Source organism: Salvelinus fontinalis, chromosome 2, assembly GCF_029448725.1.
Source record: "Salvelinus fontinalis isolate EN_2023a chromosome 2, ASM2944872v1, whole genome shotgun sequence".
In the NCBI taxonomy this organism is placed as follows: domain Eukaryota; kingdom Metazoa; phylum Chordata; class Actinopteri; order Salmoniformes; family Salmonidae; genus Salvelinus; species Salvelinus fontinalis.
In genome coordinates, this window is record NC_074666.1 from 33,504,511 (window position 1) to 33,522,744 (window position 18,234).

Here is an 18,234-nt window from a genome sequence, read left to right on the forward strand (position 1 = left end):
GTGTTTGAACCATGATAGTTTGTCGGTGATGTGGACACGAAGGAACTTGAAGCTCATGACCCACTCCACTACAGCCCCGTCGATGTGAATGGAGGCGTGTTCGGCCCTCCTTTTCCTGTAGTCCAGGATCAGCTCCTTTGTCTTGCTCATGTTGAGGTAGATCTCTGACCTCCTCCCTATAGGCTGTCTCACCGTTATCGGTGATCAAGCCTACCACTGTTGCGTCGTCAGCAAACTTAATGATGGTGTTGGAGTCATGCTTGGCCACGCAGTTGTGGGTGAACAGGGAGTACAGGAGGGGGTTGAGCACGCACCCCTGAGGGGCCCCAGTGTTGAGGATCAGAGTGGCAGATGAGTTGTTGCCTACCCTTACCAACAGTGGCTTGCCCGGCAAGAAGTCCAAGATTCAGTTTTCAGAGGGAGGTGTTTAGTTCCAGGGTCCTTAGCTTAGTGATGAGCTTTGTGGGCACTATGGTGTTGAACGCTGAGCTGTTACTTATTTTGTACATAATGTTTCTGCTACCGTCTCTTATGACCGAAAATATCTTCTGGATATCAGAATGCAAAGGATATACTGTTGTTCCCGGACCAGTCCCAAAGCCTCATCATCCACATGAAGAAAAGACTGAGATACAGGGTGCGTAGATCCGGGTGCCTTGTGAGAATTCGTCGGCGAGTGGGTAACCCGCCTCTACCATCCGTTCTATTGGTCAACGTGCAATCACTGGAGAATAAACTGGATGAGCTCCGTTCGAGACTATCCTACTAACGGGACATTAAAAACTGTAATATCTTATGTTTCACCGAGTCAAGACTGAACGACGACACGGATAATATACAGTTGGCTGGGTTTTCCATGCATCCACAAGACAGAACACTGACCTCCGGTAAGACGAGGGTTAGTGGTGTGTGTCTGTTTGTAAATAACAGCTGGTGCGCGATGTCTAATCTTAGTGAAGTCTCGAGGTATTGCTCACCTGAGGTAGAGTACCTCATCATAAGATGTAGACCACACTACCTACCAAGTGAGTTTTCATCTATATTTTTCGTAGCTGTCTATTTACCACCAAAAACTGATGCTAGCACTAAGACCGCACTCAGTGAGCTGTATAAGACCATTAGCAAACAAGAAAATGCTCATCAAGAAGCGGCGCTCCTAGTGGCCGGGGACTTTAATGCAGGCAAAATTAAATTTGTTTTACCTAATATCTACAAGCATGTCACATGTGCAACGAGAGGACAAAAAACTCTAGACCACCTTTACTCCACACACAAAGACACATACAAAGCTCTCCCTCACTCTACATTTGGCAAAGTTGACCATAATCCTATCCTCCTGATTCCTGCTTACATGCAAAAACTAAATCACAAAGTACCAGTGACTCGTTAAATACTGAAGTGGTCAGATGACGAGGATGCTAAGCTACAGGACTGTTTTGCTAGCACAGACTGGAATATGTTCCGGGATTCGTCAAATTGCATTGAGGAGAATATTACCTCAGTCACCAGCTTCATCAATAAGTGCATCGACGACGTCGTCCCCACAGTGACCGTAAGTACATATCCCAACCAGAAGCCATGGATTACAGCCAACATCCAAACCAAGCTAAAGAAGCGGGACACTAATTTGGATGCTTATAAGAAATCCCGCTATATCCTCAGACATACCACCAAACAGGCAAAGCATCAATACAGGACCAAGATTGAATCATAATAATTTGGCTGTGATGCCTGTTGAATGTGGCAGGGCTTGCAAACTATTATGGACTACAAAGGGAAACCCAACATCGAGCTTCCCAGTGACGTGAGCCTACCAGATGGGCTAAATACCTTTTATGCTCCCTTTTAGGCAATCAACATTGAAGCATGCATGAGAGCACCAGCAGTTCTGGATGACTGTGTGATCGCGCTCTCCGTAGCCGATGTGAGCGAGACCTTTAAACAGGTCAACATTCACAAGGCCGCGGGGCAAAACGGATTACCAGGACATGTACTCAGAGCATGCACGGGCCAGCTGGCAAGTGTCATCACTGACATTTTCAACCTCTCCCTGACCGAGTCTGTAATACCTACATGTTTCAAGCAACACACCTGCCTAAATGACTACCGCCCCGTAGGACTCACGTAGGTAGCCATGAAGTGCTTTGAAAGTCTGGCCATAGCTCACATCAACACCTTCATCCCGGAACCCTGGACTCACTCCAATTTGCATACTGCCCCAACAGATCCACAGATGATGCAATCTCAAATGAACTCCACACTGCCCTTTCCCACCTGGACAAAAGGAAAACCTATGTGAGAATGCTGTTCATTGTCTACAGCTCAGCGTTCAACACCATAGTGCCCACAAAGCTCATCACTAAGCTAAGGACCCTGGAACTAAACACCTCCCTCTGAAAACTGAATCTTGGACTTCTTGACGGGCAAGCCACAGTTGGTAAGGGTAGGCAACAACTCATCTGCCACTCTGATCCTCAACACTGGGGCCCCTCAGGGGTGCGTGCTCAACCCCCTCCTGTACTCCCTGTTCACCCACAACTGCGTGGCCAAGCATGACTCCAACACCATCATTAAGCTTGCTGACGACGCAACAGTGGTAGGCCTGAACACCAACAACGGTGAGACAGCCTATAGGGAGGAGGTCAGAGATCTACCTCAACGTGAGCAAGACAAAGGAGCTGATCCTGGACTACAGGAAAAGGAGGGCCGAACACGCCTCCATTCACATCGACGGGGCTGTAGTGGAGTGGATCATGAGCTTCAAGTTCCTTCGTGTCCACATCACCGACAAACTATCATGGTTCAAACACACCAAGACAGTCTTGAGGGCACGAAAAAACACACAAAATAGCACAATTGGTCAGGAGCCTGTAAAACGGCAGCCATCCCCTCCAGCGATATTCTAAAATCTCACATATTGGCCATGACGACCTTATAGGAAACATACATCTGACAACATTTGGAATGACATTCTTTGGAGTAAGTTTCTAAAATACACTACAGAGAATGTTTAATGACAACTATGAGTGTGCATCTCTTCCAGTTCAAAGTATGAATCAGAGCTTGTTTTGTTGACATGAGTCTCCCTCAAGGTAAAAGACTAGAAGAGTCAGATCAAAATAAGTCATCACAAACCCCAAACCAAAAGTTATGAGTATCTGGGTACGAAAAGACAGTGTACAGTGACTAGAAATTCTCTCATAGGACAAGACTCAAAGGACAGTCTGACAAACATGCCTATGATAGGCTAGTCAATTTGAGCCTGTGAGTCTTATTGGTGCAGGGAGATCAGGTGAGATTAATGCTATAGGTCCTATTGGATATTGGATCCAGCAGGTAGGGATGAACAGGGAGATTTTGTGGAATAGAAGAGGCTGGATGATATAACAGACATCCTTAAGAGCATCCATGTGGTGTGCAGCACCAAGGCTTCAGCTGGGGGAGTAGATGCAAGCAGTTGACAGAGAATCACCGTGAGCATTAATTGAATATAAATGTATCGGGGAGACACGTGTTTCTTGCTTGTTTTTGAAGAAACAAGCCTGAAACAATGAACAAAGACTGTTGACATCTAGTGGAAGCCATGGGAATTGTAATCTGGGAGCTGGAATTACATAGAACCCATAGCTTTCCATTATTAGAGCCTGGGAGATCAAAAAAAAATCCTGGTTGTTTTTTCTTTGGAATTTTGCCTGCTATATCAATTGTGTTGTAGTCCCAGACATTATTTGAACATTTCTAGAAACTTCAAAGTGTTTTCTATCCAATTTTATCAATTATATACGTATCCTGGCTTCTGGGCCTGAGTAACAGGCAGTTTACTTTGGGCACGTCAGTCAGGCGGAAATTCAGGAAAATAGACCCTAGCTCTAGGAAGTTAAGAGCATCCATGTGGTGTGCAGCACCAAGGCTTCAGCTGGGGGAGTAGATGCAAGTAGTTGACAGAGAATCACCGTGAGCATTAATTATAAATGGTTAAAATGGTTAAATGTATCGGGGAGACACATGTCCTTTTCAATGCAAGTTAGGGGTTATGGAAAACTGTATTGATGGTTAACCGTACAGATATTGTATAGTAGCTGCCTCTTTTTATATTGTTGTCAATTAAATATGGCGTGCTCAAAACAGGCAGCCACAGAAACAACAAAAAGGTGTACAGGAATAATTTATTAAACATTGCAAATATAGAAGCTGCATCTTTTTGTTGTTAAAGAAATGTGCAGCCACAGAAACAAAAAGCTATTAACAGTTAGCCATAGTAGCTAGAGGCTGTCACGAGAATAGGGAAAATCAAAGTCCTGGGGTTAAAAGGGATTGTGCGTCAGATAACTAGACATCATTGCCTTCCCTCCCGTTCACAGCTATTCTCTGATGCTTCAGGAAACATGCCCTTCTCTCTCTGCCCTCCCTCTCCTTTCTACCGTTCCCTCTCCCCCACCCTCTCGACTTGCTTCACAGGCAGGGCTACTCCATCTTGAGTAAGCATACTGCAGCAGGGTCCTCTCTAATACCACAGTGGGAGACAGAGCCAGGTAGCCTGCTTTTTTGTATGTGTGTTTGTGTGTGTGTGTGTGTGTGTGTGTGTGTGTGTGTGTGTGTGTGTGTGTGTGTGTGTGTGTGTGTGTGTGTGTGTGTGTGTGTGTGTGTGTGTGTGTGTGTGTGTGTGTGTGTGTGTGTGTGTGTGTGTGTGTGTGTGTGTGTGTGTGTGACCAAGCATTGGAACCTGCCCTTCAAAAATGCAGGTGTCCCGGTCAGAGAACACCTGAAATTGTCCCCAACAAGAGGGGTGGATTCTAGGGGACACACAGGACACTGTCCTCATCAGTCAGTGATATTACCAACAGGACCCAACCTCACAACAATATAATAATTGCAATGGACAATGAGGGTACAAAGACTGGCGGAAATTCACTACGACAATGATGACAGCAAGCTGCTTCAGGCTATTCTTTACTCTACTCACTGCAAAAATAGGCTACACTAATATTTATTTACAATTTCAGGTCTTCTCTGACTGGGACACCTGCATTTTTTATTGGCTTAATGTGATATACATTAAGACAATTTACATTTTTGGTTAACTTATCTAAATAAATGCAATCTAAATAAAAAAACTATGTTTTTTTCTATCTGGATGGTGTGCCTCAGTCATTCTCTGGTCATCCCTCCCTTCCTCTGTCATGTCTGCTTACATAGTGAGAGGAGACGTTAGCTCTGCAAAGCTATGCTACCAAGTGGACATAAACATATTCAGACCGTTTAGTGCTCAGGATTAATCAAATTATAATTTAATCATCTGATCAAACAGCAATTAGCATAATCACTTCTGGGGAAGGCCTGATAGAATGGAGACTGAAACAGATTTGACCCAGAGCTAGCAACACTTTAATGAGACATTTGTGGAGAATCTTTGAAAATGTTACACATTTCTGGCTACATAAATTCTGCCTATTTTTTTTGCATACTAATCAGGGCTTGTCGGATATGCCTCAACGCATCTCATAGTCAGCCGAGCAGCTAACAATCACTGGCTGAATAAGACAAACAGGCATCACTTCACACACTGAAACAATAAAACACACTAACCTTGTGTGTTGCTTCGTTTCAATTGGATATATTTAAATGTGCTAATTTAATGCATTATACTCATAAGAGAAAAAAAAGTGTCATGTGACTGTCCCTCCTTTACAAACGTAAAGGAGGGACCTGTACCCCCACATTGACTTGGTACCGGTACCCCCTGCATATAGCCTCGTTATTGTTATGTAATTTCTTGTTTTACTTTTTAATTTTATAATTTTTTAAAACTTTCGTTTATTTAGTAAATATTTTCTTAACTCTATTTCTTGACCTGCATTGTTGGTCAAGGGCTTGTAAGTAAGCATTTCAAGGTAAGGTTGTATTCGGAGCGCTTGACAAATACAATTTGATTTGATTTAGCTCTTTCATCCGAAGCATTTCTATGGACTGAAGACAATTGAAACGTCTGACAAAAATCATTCAAATTGGCTACACAGCTTTTTTGCCTTTTCCATAATATTGGTGCAATACGATAACAATGTATACCATTGTCTTTAATGGGCTGCATTGTATTGCAATATATTGTATTCAAGGTTATCAACTCTAATGTTATACACCTACAGAAAAAGAAGAGTGTGATCTGTGTAGATGTATAAGCCACCTCACCTGCCTCCCACGTCAACTCAGGAGATCAATCACTTTTGCATAGCGGGATACCTGTCCCATGTGTTATAAATGTGCCTGACCTGGTGTGAGCGTGCGTGTGTGTAGAAAACCCCAAAGCCTGAGTCTTTCTGTAGAGGTCATTTGGCACTCCTTCCATTACCCCTGTGACAGACTTTAAAAATGGTCTCCCAAAAATAGCTCTGCAGTGTGTGTGTATGTGCACCACATTACATACAGAAACTCACCGGGCAGGAACCTCTTCGCCTGGCAACCCCAATCTCTGTGGTCATACAAGGTGTCTCCAGATCTGGCTACCCGGACGGACACAGCCCTTATCTCAGGAAGGACCGTTGGCACTGTTGTTCTAATGCTTGTTCAAAATAGCAGATAAGTCTATAGTACAGTGCCATGGTGATGTCCCAGAGGGCAAGAGTGAGCATGTGAGAACAAATCAAGACTTTAGCCGGAAACTTTATATGTCAACTGATGCTCACGCTGCTCAGGTTGGGTTATGGATATATGGATTAAATGTCCATGGCCAAGTCTACAGTATACTGTAGGCTATGTCAATCAATTTCAATCAATTTTATTTTATATAGCCCTTCGTACATCAGATAATATCTTGAAGTGCTGTACAGAAACCCAGCCTAAAACCCCAAACAGCTAGAATGCAGGTGTAGAAGCACGGTGGCTAGGAAAAACTCCCTAGAAAGGCCAAAACCTAGGAAGAAACCTATGGCTATGTGTGTGTGTTGGCTTCAGCACCAGTCCCTTTTTGACCTGACATGGTATATAACATACCCTCAAAGTCAAAACAATTCATCCTGTCTACTCAACTCATCCTAAAATATGTACCTTTCAGGCCTCAATCTATAATGATATTGTAGCTGAAGGGGTATGCTGTATCTCAAAGGAAAAAGAGGGCCAATGGACAAGGAAAGCATTCCCTTTCGCTAGATAAAATCTCATACAACATTGACAAACTGGTAGTTTTGAGAAATACATGCTGCACAGTACAACAATCAAATGTAAGAAAGAAAGTGCAAGCAGAACACTTGTCTTGTGAATATACAGTAGGGCCCACAGTATCCCCACTTGTGGGCTAGCTGGGCCACATTTAGATCAGCTCCTGCCTTCCTGAAGGGTTGGGGCATTAGCCTACTACCCCACTTTAACATGGAAACACTAGCATGCCAGCTAAGTGGAAAACAAATGTCGTAGGCTATCTACTAACTACTGTTGTTTTATTCATTCACAGATATAAAACACCACCTACCAGGAAGAACCTGTGTGTGTGCATGTGGGAACCTTGTGTAATAGTTTACTTCCTTACAGTGTGTCAAACACCAGTGTGTAACACATGCTGACTCATTCTCTCTCTCTCTTTATCTCTCTCTCTGCTTAGTTGCACTCCATCATCTCCTTAAGCATTCTGGCCTGGGTTAAAAGAAACAGTTAACATTTCACTGTGCACACATTACCATATGGTTCAGTCTGTTCTGGATATAACAGCCAACTCCAAGCTCAGGGATATGTTAGGAGATGTCATGACATTCATCTTGCACAATATTTTAGATATTGCAAATACTTGCCATATGCTGATTTTTATGGGAAGGATGTATTTTGTAAGGCTTTATTTTATAGTGCTGTTGGTATTTATCTATTAGGTCATTTTAGATCAAACGTTTTGCTGTTGGAGGAGTATTATCAAATATCACTTTATTCTTGTGCATGTGTGTTTGTTGCTGTGGCTCTGTCATACAGGCTTGGTTCTATGTGAACTGACAGATATATACCAAAGGACACCACCAGCCAGTTTCCCACTGGCCTGAACATGACCTCCAAACAATGTTGTCTTCTCTTTTCACTAGTTAAATAATAATGATAATGCAATAATAACTGTTTATTTACAAACTGTTCAATGTCTTTCATAAGGTGACATTTAGAAAAGAGAAAAGACCCCAAATCAAATCTATGAGTTGCACAGATGGCGTATGGAGTGCAGGTTTGTTGATCTTTGATATTTGAAACAATGACTGGAAAGTAATACACGATCTAGAAAAAAAGAATATCTGTATCTAGTACAGTAGGATTCAACACAATGGGGATCTGTGTGAGGATATGTGTGTAGATATTCCTGCATTTTGTGATAAACGACAGCCATCATTGGCACGTACACTGAGAAGTAAAGGGCAATTATATTTTGAGTGTAAATGTACCTGTAATTATACAAAACATTAAGAACACCGTCCTAATATTGAGTTGCCCCCCCCCCCCCCCCCCCCCAACCCCTTTTTGCCCTCAGAACAGCCTCAATTCGTCGAGGCATGGACTCTACAAGGTGTTGAAAGCGTTCCACAGGGATGCTGGCCCACGTTGACAATGCTTCCCACAGTTGTGTCATGTTGGCTGGATGTCCTTTGGGTGGTGGACCATTCTTGATACACACGGGAAACTGTTGAGCATGAAAAACTCATCAACGTTGCAGTTCTTGACACAAGCCGGTGCGCCTGGCACCTACTACCATACCCCATTTAAAGGCACTTAAATCTTTTGTCTTGCCAATTCACCCTCTGAATGGCACAAATACTCAATCCATGTCTCAATTGTCTCAAGGCAACTGAGACAATCCTTCTTTGACCTGTCTTTTCCCCTTCCTCTACACTGATTGAAGTGCATTTAACAAGTGACATCAAAAAGGCATTATAGCTTTCACCTGGATTCACCTGGTCAGTCTAAGTCTATGTCCTGGAAAGAGCAGGTGTTCTTAATGTTTTGTATAATTACAGGTACATTTACACTCAAAATATAATTGCCCTTTACTTCCACACACCTGCCCCCATATACAATGACAAAAACACAGCACCCAATTACTAAGTCAACATGTCTGCTATGATAACACCAAACCTGGGTCTCTCTCTGTAGAGATCTCCCAGATGGGTTGATTAAAATCTCTGTGGTCATGACAGCTTTATCAAGGTTAATCCTGTAGCCTGGTTCCCTGGGCTATTCCTGTTCGAAACGAGCAGTCTAACTGATAGTGACAGCTATTCAGATGCCAGGCCTAGGATAGCTTTAATCTTCTAAATAGGAATCCTCTTGTAGGCCAGCATAGATTAAGGCATTTTCCACATTGGAAGTCTTACTACTGAATGTGTGTTTGAATAAGATGAAAGACACAATTTGGTTATGTTCTGATGGCAAAACACTACTGTCTGTCTGAAAGGTGGTAGGGTGAATCCACACTGAGATGGTTCATGTTTGAATTAGCCGAGGTAGGGGGCAAATCCCCCCCCCACACACACACAGTGATACTGAGTGCCAATTGAGGAGCACTGTTGTATATTTGCACTGCTTATTAGTGTCCAATTGAGCATGTGTCATATCTGCCCCCTGGCATTGCTGAGCAGAAACAACATTATGCCATTTCCCCAGTCTGTCTCTCCATGGATAGATGTGTTGTTCCCAGTACATTTAATACTGATGCAACAGCACTGGAAAAGTGTCATTGACATCAACACTACAATGCTTTTTACTCGTTGCAACTCTGAATTGTTTATGATTGCAAATTGTATCCAAAGACAAGATGAGTTTGCACCTCAGTCTTGAAAACGGAAAGCAGCAAATATATGCAACAGAAAGAGCCCTATAGATTCTGCAGATTTACATTGTCAAATGTCAGGCTGTAGTTAAAAAAAGAAAACATGATCTAACAACTTCTTAATAAATTGCTCCATACCTTTGCATAACTCAAATACTATAAATACACAATCTAATACAAGATCTAAACCAAACAAATAGACATGAACCAAACTATTACTGATTACGGTAGTCAGTCCTGGAAAAAGAACAGAAACCTGGGAATAACATATCAGAATGACAGACAACTTACCACCAGAATAACATCTTTAAAACATGCAAAAATAACCTTCACATATCCTTTCTCTATCTACAACAATATCATAGAGCTGCAGGAGTGACAAGTCTAATCTGTGGGGAAGCACTTCCGGGGTCACCTGCACAGAGTGCGGCCTTGCTCAGACCCAGCCCACACTGCGCCAACACTCATTATCCACGTTTCCATAGAGACCACCTCAGGAGCATGTGCTGCTAGACCAGAACCCTAAAAGCCGTTATGTCTGGAATCCAATCTCGATCACTCTCCGTCTCTCTCTCTCTGCCTAGAAGAGCTAGGCTACACATTGTACTATTCTAATACAGGATAGTGCTGGTGATGTGGACGCTGGTTGGACATTCAAAAAAATACAAATCAGGAAGAAATAGAGCAATATGCAAAGTAGCCTGATATCATAAGAAACACTGCAGTATAACACCTTTTCAATCTATGACCTATCAGCCATATCTATGATTTATTGATTTAAAAAACACATCATTTTGAAAGAAAGAAGCATATAAAATGAAATAATATTGTATTGTATATTATTGTATGCCATTCCTGCCCACAAAACAATCATTTCAACAACCTCAAAGATTGACAACGTGCTTCTTGCGTAAACTTAATCTGTCAACAAAACACAGATCTTCAACATCAGCCATAGACTCCGCATGTATCATATCTACAGTGGTGTTTTCATTCAAAGTTTCCATGCTGAACGCTTCAGGAGCAGCCATTTTACAACGCCAAAGCCTGCATGGTCAAAACACACCATGTGAAGCCGTTCAAAAGCTAAGAGAGAGATAGTGCTCTCAGCTCACACAAGGGTTTATTGTAGCACATAATGGATTGATATTTGAAATGGACATCATACTATGGAACAGGGGCTCTCTCTAGAACCAGTCAGTCCCGCCTCAGTTGTGTTAAAATGCATTTGTACACGTCCCTCACTGCATCACTGTATTTTCTGTGGCAAACCACTACCTCATTCAGCCCTTCAGCTTTGCCACAAAATGGTTTTTCTGTCATCTTTGGTTGACGCATCTCTCTCCCCTCCGTTTACATGCATCTGTCCACTTTAATTTTAACCCCCACTCCATCCATCCATCTTTAAAAAGATCCTCTAAATGTCCAATTTGTCTCTGGATTATTTATTCCCCCCCACAAACACCCCCAACCCCTTGCTCTCCTCAACCTCCTTCTCCCCCCCACCCCCTTCTCTCTCACACACACCCTTCTTCTATTCGCTAAGCGTTCAGGCAGCCCCAACCCAAAAGCACATTTTCCTCTTATCAAATCCATATTTTTAAGGAATTACAGGCCAATCACCTTTGCATTGTGTAACACAAAGGGATTGTGTTCAACTGTTTCAGGGGGAACACAGGGAAATGAGCGACAAGGGGCTTGCCTCAACTGTTTTTTAAAATCCTGATGCCTCCATGTTTGTACTACTAATATGGTGGGTGTAGCTCCATAAAAAAAGACAGCACAAACTGAGTTGTTTCCTTTTTCAGTATTATCTCACAGGATACCTTCTGATTTTATAGAAATAAAGTGATGATCTTATGCACATATTAATTCAGTTAATCAATGGAATATTTTAGTAAGTTGTATTCTCATATAAAACATTAATTGGCCTATTAAAGTTCCCATAGCAAATAAGCATGTTTTTTCCCTACTGAAAACCCTTTTAAAATATCAATATACCCTATGTGCCTAGGGGAAATCATTGCATTTTATTGTCACAATTAAGTGGCACACTATTTAAGTGTAATTCACATGTGATTATGCTGCTATGAATGAATATATAGAATTCCTAATTGTATTGATGTTAATATGCAAATGTGCTACGATAATTACTAATTGGAAATAATTAAAATAAAACCAAATCTGATATTACTTCCCCAAAAAATATTTTATCAAAATATACACTCACACTCAATTTCATTAGATACAACTATGGGGATAATGTACAATTAGACAAAATTGAAATAAGGTTACTAAGTGTAACCTGCGAAATGTATCAAAACGATACCTGCATTTAGTTCATATTTTCATATCAAGCCATCGCCATATACTGTAGCCTATGCACTATTACGCTACTCGAGAAATGTCTTACTATAAAATATTATGTTAATCGCCCCAAAGAACAAAGTAGAGTCTAGTTTTTATTCAGTGTTTTTAAATCAGTGTTTTCACATAGTTGTATCCAACTATAGGTATTAGATAGCCAAATTAACCGGGATGTGACTGGCAGGCTCAGCTCAGCCAGCACTGCTTCTGCTGCCCAATCCAACCGCTCCTCAATTGGGCTCTCAGGACATACCAACAACTATTTACTATATCATTTTACCACTAAATAAATAATATTATTCTGCAAATAATTCAGATGGGCTATATCTGGTAAGTTTTGCTCAGAGGAAAATTAACATTAAATTAACATTTCCAGAGCATGTCTTTAATGAAGTTAATTTTAAATAGCACAACTTACCATTCAAGATGCACTGGAAAAAGATGACAGCCAATATCCACATGCCCCGCACCGTTCAATATCCAAGCTATGCTTTTTCTTTTTTTCACTCCACACACTTTCTTCGTTAAGTTTTCTTTATATTTCTTCAATATGCCAATTGCAATGGACGATGGTCTGTACAAATCAGTATCTCTCTCTCTCTTTCTCTCTCTTCGCGTTGGGAAGAAGAGGTATGAGCTTCTGGTGATTGTCTTATGATAAGAGCTTAGATCCAACTGTACGTCTCTCTTGAAGTGGCCACGCCGTGCCTTAGTGCAGCCTTCCCCGCTTCTGGGCGCGATGCTCTGCGGGGTACATGTGGGTCTAGCCTCCTTGAGCTCTGGTCCAGGTGAGTGCGGCTGAGTCAGAGCGGAGACTGGAGGCTGAAGACGCATACGACACGAGGAGGGACAAGCGCAATATGCACAGGTGGAATTCCCAAATGAAATTCAAAGAAAATAAAGAATTAAGTTAAAACAATTCGAATTAGTCAACAAAATAAAGAAAACACTATGAATAAATAATGAGACAAAAAAGTTTCCAGTGAAAAAAATGCATACATTTGAATTGGATAAAAAATTACGCATGAATTTGTAAGCAGGAAGCAATAGTTGTTAGCTGTATTGAAAACTCATTCCCTTTTCGCCGCCTCTCTCCATCCAGCAAGCAACAAGCACACGCATCTTCCCGCAGCCGTACAAATCACACTGGTCCCTGCGCTAACCTTCCCTGGCTCAGAGCATTATGGAATAACTCTCGCCTCCTCCTCCGCGGCCGCGGCCGCTTTTCTTCTTCATTGCCTTAAAGGTGCAGCAGTTCGCCACTCCATCCCTTGTGCTGAGCGCTAGATTGCATACAGGGCTTGCCTCCGCTCTTTATGAGAGAGAGGATACCAAGGTGTCCATCATGGGTATATAAGGACATTATTATTGCCTACATTAAAATAATCAAGTTATAATTGGCCCAATGATTGTTGTAGATGCTATCGGCTAGGATATGGGGTGATGAGAAAGGCGTGATACACACCTGGATAGACTGACATTCATTTTAGAAGAAAGAATTAAGGAAATTATCTTAATTGGAGGACAGCAAATCATGTCCTTTAATGTGTTAATGTGCTTTTTAATGTGCCCCGCGGGAGTGTTGGGATTCAGCCAACCTTTGACTGCATTCATCAATTGACCTTGACGAATATGAGCAGAGGCCTCCCTTGCAGTAGGGGCATCGACAGCGGCCATGTCAGGAACCACGTGCATCTAACCGACTAGGGAGACCAAACATAAGATTGGAAATGCATCCATTTGCCGATAGCTATGATACTACACACTCAAAATGGTCACTGAATAGATGGATAAGAATAGCCTCTACTGCAGCTTGTTAATGTGGAAGTAGGCTACCATAGCCTACTCCTCTCAGCCTCTCTCTTACCAGCAAAAAAAAACATGTTTTCTTCTGTCATGTGCTGCACACCTTCTCATGGTTTCCTTCATGTCACGTGAAAATGAGGGTCGGGAAAATTTCCTTTCAAGGCTGTGAGGTAACCTATTGAACAAAATGCAGTGGTGTTGAAAGAAAAATAGCCACGTGAATGTAATTTCCTATAACTGGGCATCTTTTGATTTGTCAAGATAATCAAACAGAAATTAAAATAGATTTAGCCTAATATACAGTTGCTTCGGAAAGTATTCAGACCCATTGACTTTTCCCACATTTTGTTACCTTACAGCCTTATTCTAAAATGTATAAAACATTGTTTTATCTTCAGCAATCTACAGACAATAACCCATAATGACAAAGCCAAAAACAGATTTGTGAAAAATAGAAATACTTTATTTACATACCGTACAGTACCAGTCAAAATAATTAGACACCTACTCATTCAAGGGTTTTTATTTATTTTTGCTATTTTCTACATTGTACAATAATTGTGAAGACATCAACACTACGAAATAACACATATGGAATCATGTAGTGACAAAAAAAGTGTTAAACAAATTAAAATACATTTTAGATTCTTCAATTTAGCCACCCTTTGCCTTGATGACAGCTTTGCACACTCTTGGCATCCTCTACAGCAGAGGTAACTCTGGGTCTTCCTTTCCTGTGGCAGTCCTCATGAGAGCTAGTTTCATCATAGCACTTGATGGTATTTGCAACTGCACTTGAAGAGACGTTCAAAGTTCTTGAAATGTTCCACATTGACTGACTTTCATGTCTTAAAGTAATGATGGACTGTCGTTTCTCTTTGCTTATTTGAGCTGATCTTGCCATAATATGGACTTGGTCTTTTACCAAATAGGGCTATCTTCTGTATAGCCCCCCTACCTTGTCACAACACAACTGATTGGCTCAAATGCATTAAGAAGGAAAGAAATTCCACAAATTAACTTTTAAGAAGGCACACCTGTTAACCTGTCTAGGATGATCGTGCCGCTAGCGGCACTCCCCCCCCACCCCCACTGAAAAGGCAGAGCCGCGAAATTCAAAAAAAATATTTTTTTTAAATATTTAACTTTCACACATTAAAGTCCAATACAGCTAATGAAAGACACAGATCTTGTGAATCCAGCCAACATGTCCAATTTTTAAAATGTTTTACAGGGAAGACACAATATGTAAAGATGTAAATCTATTACCTAAAAACACATTAGCATAATCCTCCATCTTTTATTTGTCCACCAACACCAGTAGCTATCACCAATTCGGCTAAACTAAGATATTTATAGCCCCTAACCAAGAAAAAAACTCATCAGATGACAGTCTGATAACATATTTATGGTATGGGATAGGTTTTGTTAGAAAAATGTGCATATTTCAGGTAGATGGCATAGGTTACAATTGCACCCACCGTCACAAATGGACTAGAATAACTACATAGAGCAACGTGTTTACCTACTTACTAATCATCAAACATTTCGTAAAAATACACAGCATACACTAATCGAAAGACACAGATCCTGTGAATACAGACAATATTTCAGATTTTCTAAGTGTCTTACAGCGAAAACACAATAAATCGTTATATTAGCATAGCACATGTGCAAACATTACCCCAGCATTAATTCTAGCCAAAGTGAGCGATAACGTAAACATCGCCAAAATATATTATTTTTTTCACTAACCTTCTCAGAATTCCTCAGATGACACCCCTGTAACATCACATTACAACATGCATATACAGTTTGTTCGAAAATGTGCATATTTAGCCACCAAAATCATGGTTAGGCAATGGGGAAAGTAGCCCAGCTGGTGAGAAAATGTCCGTGCGCCATATTAGACAGTGATCTACTCGTATACATAAATACTCATAAACGTGACTAAAAAATATAGGGTGGACAGCGATTGATAGACAATTTAATTCTTAATACAATCGCGGAATTACATTTTTTCAATTATCCTTACTTTTCAATACAGTTTGCGCCAAGCGAAGCTACGTCAAAAAACATGGCGTCCTAAGCCACTAACATTTTTCGACAGAAACACGATTTATCATAATAAAAATTTCCTACTTTGAGCTGTTCTTCCATCAGTATCTTGGGCAAAGGATCCTTTCTTGGGTCTAATCGTCTTTTGGTGGAAAGCTGTCCTCTTGCCATGTGGAAATGCCAACTGCGTTCAGCATGAACTGGAAGCGTGCCCAGCGATTCACAGCGTTTCAGAAATAAATGTCCCAAAATCGCACTAAACGGATATAAATTGCTATAAAACGCTTTAAATTAACTACCTTAAGATGTTTTTAACTCCTATAACGAGTCTTAACATGACCGGAGAAAGATTACTCCCAACACTAATGCTTGGAACAGGTGCGGGTCGGTGTCCTCCAGGCGCATGACGCAGCTCCAAAAGAGTGACTAGCTACAGGGTTTTTTCATTTATAGTGCCTGTGAACGCGCAATCGACCCCATTCAAATCGTCATCACGTAAAGGCATCCAGGGGAAGACATAAGCAGTGTCCGTATACTCATAGGAATAACATTGGCTTTAAAACTGACTCCAGAACAGTGGCCAAAATTTCTGAAATCTGACTCCATGTCAGGGAAATTGCTGTAGAATGGGTTCTGTTCCACTTAGAGACAAAATTTCAACTCCTATAGAAACTATAGACTGTTTTCTATCCAATAATAATAATAATATGCATATTGTACGATCAATAATTTTGTAGGAAGCCGTTTCAAAAATTACACGATTACCATAAATAGTGACAACAACGCCCACAGCCTCAACAGGTTAATTGAAATGCATTCCAGGTGACTACCTCATGAAACTGGTTGAGAGAATGCCAAGAGTGTGTAAAGGTGTCATCAAGGCAAAGTGTGGCTATTTGAAGAATCTCAAATATAAAATATATTTGATTTAACACTTTTTTGGTTACTACATGATTCCATATGTGATATTTCATTGTTTTGATATCTTCACTATTATTGTACAATGTAGAACATTGTAAAATAAACAAAAACCCTTGAATGAGTACGTGTCCAAACTTTTGACTGGTACTGTAAGTATTCAGACCCTTTTCTGTGAGACTCGAAATTGAGCTCAGGTGCATCCTGTTTGCATTGATCATCCTTGAGTTGTTTTTACAACTTGATTGGAGCCCCTGTGGTAAATTCAATTAATTGGACATGATTTGGAAAGGCACACACCTGTATATATAAGATTCCACAGTTGACAGTGCATGTTAGAGCAAAAACCAAATCGAGACATTATGTCACATATACTCCCTCTCCGGCCTCTAGGTCATCAGGCTGCTGATTATCCCGCACACCTGTACCATCATCTCGCGCACCTGTGCCTAATGACACTCACCTGGACTCCATCAGCTCCTTGATGATCTTCCCTATATCTGTCACTCCCCTTGGTTCTTTCTCCAGGTGTTAATGACTCTGTTTCATGTCGGTGCGGTGTTTGTGTTTCGTGTTGATTGTTGTGGTTATTTATTAAAACTTTCATGGACAGTCTCGCAAAAAGAAGCATTCTTGCATTCTAACTATCCGCTATTCAAAGTGCGCTGAACAAATTAAGTGAATCGTTCACAAACATTGGCAGATTCGAAGATCCGATGACAGTATCGGTAATGTGCTTTCGGACCCTCCATTGGTTGTATTCTCGCAGGGCAGAAATGTCAGAGATCAATTGGTAAACTCTGATTTACCACCCCCAAAAATCCCTGCACATCGTCTGTTTGCACCTCTACCAGATCGAAACCTCAAGTGTAATGGCTGTGCTCAATGCAATAGCACTTACAAATGTAGATCCTTCAAACACCCCCAAACAGGGAAACAGATCCAAATCAAAGGTGTTATCACGTGCTCCACTAAGACAGTTATTTATCTTATAACTTGTCCTTGAGATAAAATTATGTGGGCAAAACAAAGCGCAAATTATTTTTAGAAGTGAACCACTCGATTTCGTCCCTATGTTATATCGGCATCGAACATGTCACCCTCCCTAGGAGAGAGGGTGACCTTGACAATTTATTGTTAAAATGAGAGGCTGCCTGGATCTTTCATTTAAAGACAATTGCTCCCTTCGGTCTCAACGTAGACTTTGATCTGAAGCCATTCTTGTGATTATTGTGATTTTGCTATTCGTTGTAAATGTTTGTAGGCCTATGTAGCCAAATTGTATCTATTATCGTATG

At 41.1% G+C, this 18,234-nt stretch overlaps 1 protein-coding gene across 6 annotated transcripts in view; it reads right to left on the reverse strand.

Annotated features, from left to right (window-relative positions):
• The window catches only part of LOC129817366 (cell adhesion molecule DSCAM-like), a 140,790-nt gene extending 127,343 nt beyond the window's left edge, over nucleotides 1-13,447 (reverse strand). For 4 of the 6 annotated variants that reach the window (XM_055872544.1, XM_055872536.1, XM_055872528.1 and 1 more), the window contains exon 1: nucleotides 12,573-13,446. In XM_055872544.1, the coding sequence (XP_055728519.1) occupies nucleotides 12,573-12,615 (43 nt within the window). In that variant the 5' untranslated portion in view covers nucleotides 12,616-13,446. Of the gene's footprint in view, nucleotides 1-12,572 lie in introns of all 6 variants that reach the window. The other 2 variants (XM_055872563.1, XM_055872524.1) reach the window with 1 other exon arrangement.
• Between the last annotated feature and the right edge of the window lie 4,787 nt (nucleotides 13,448-18,234).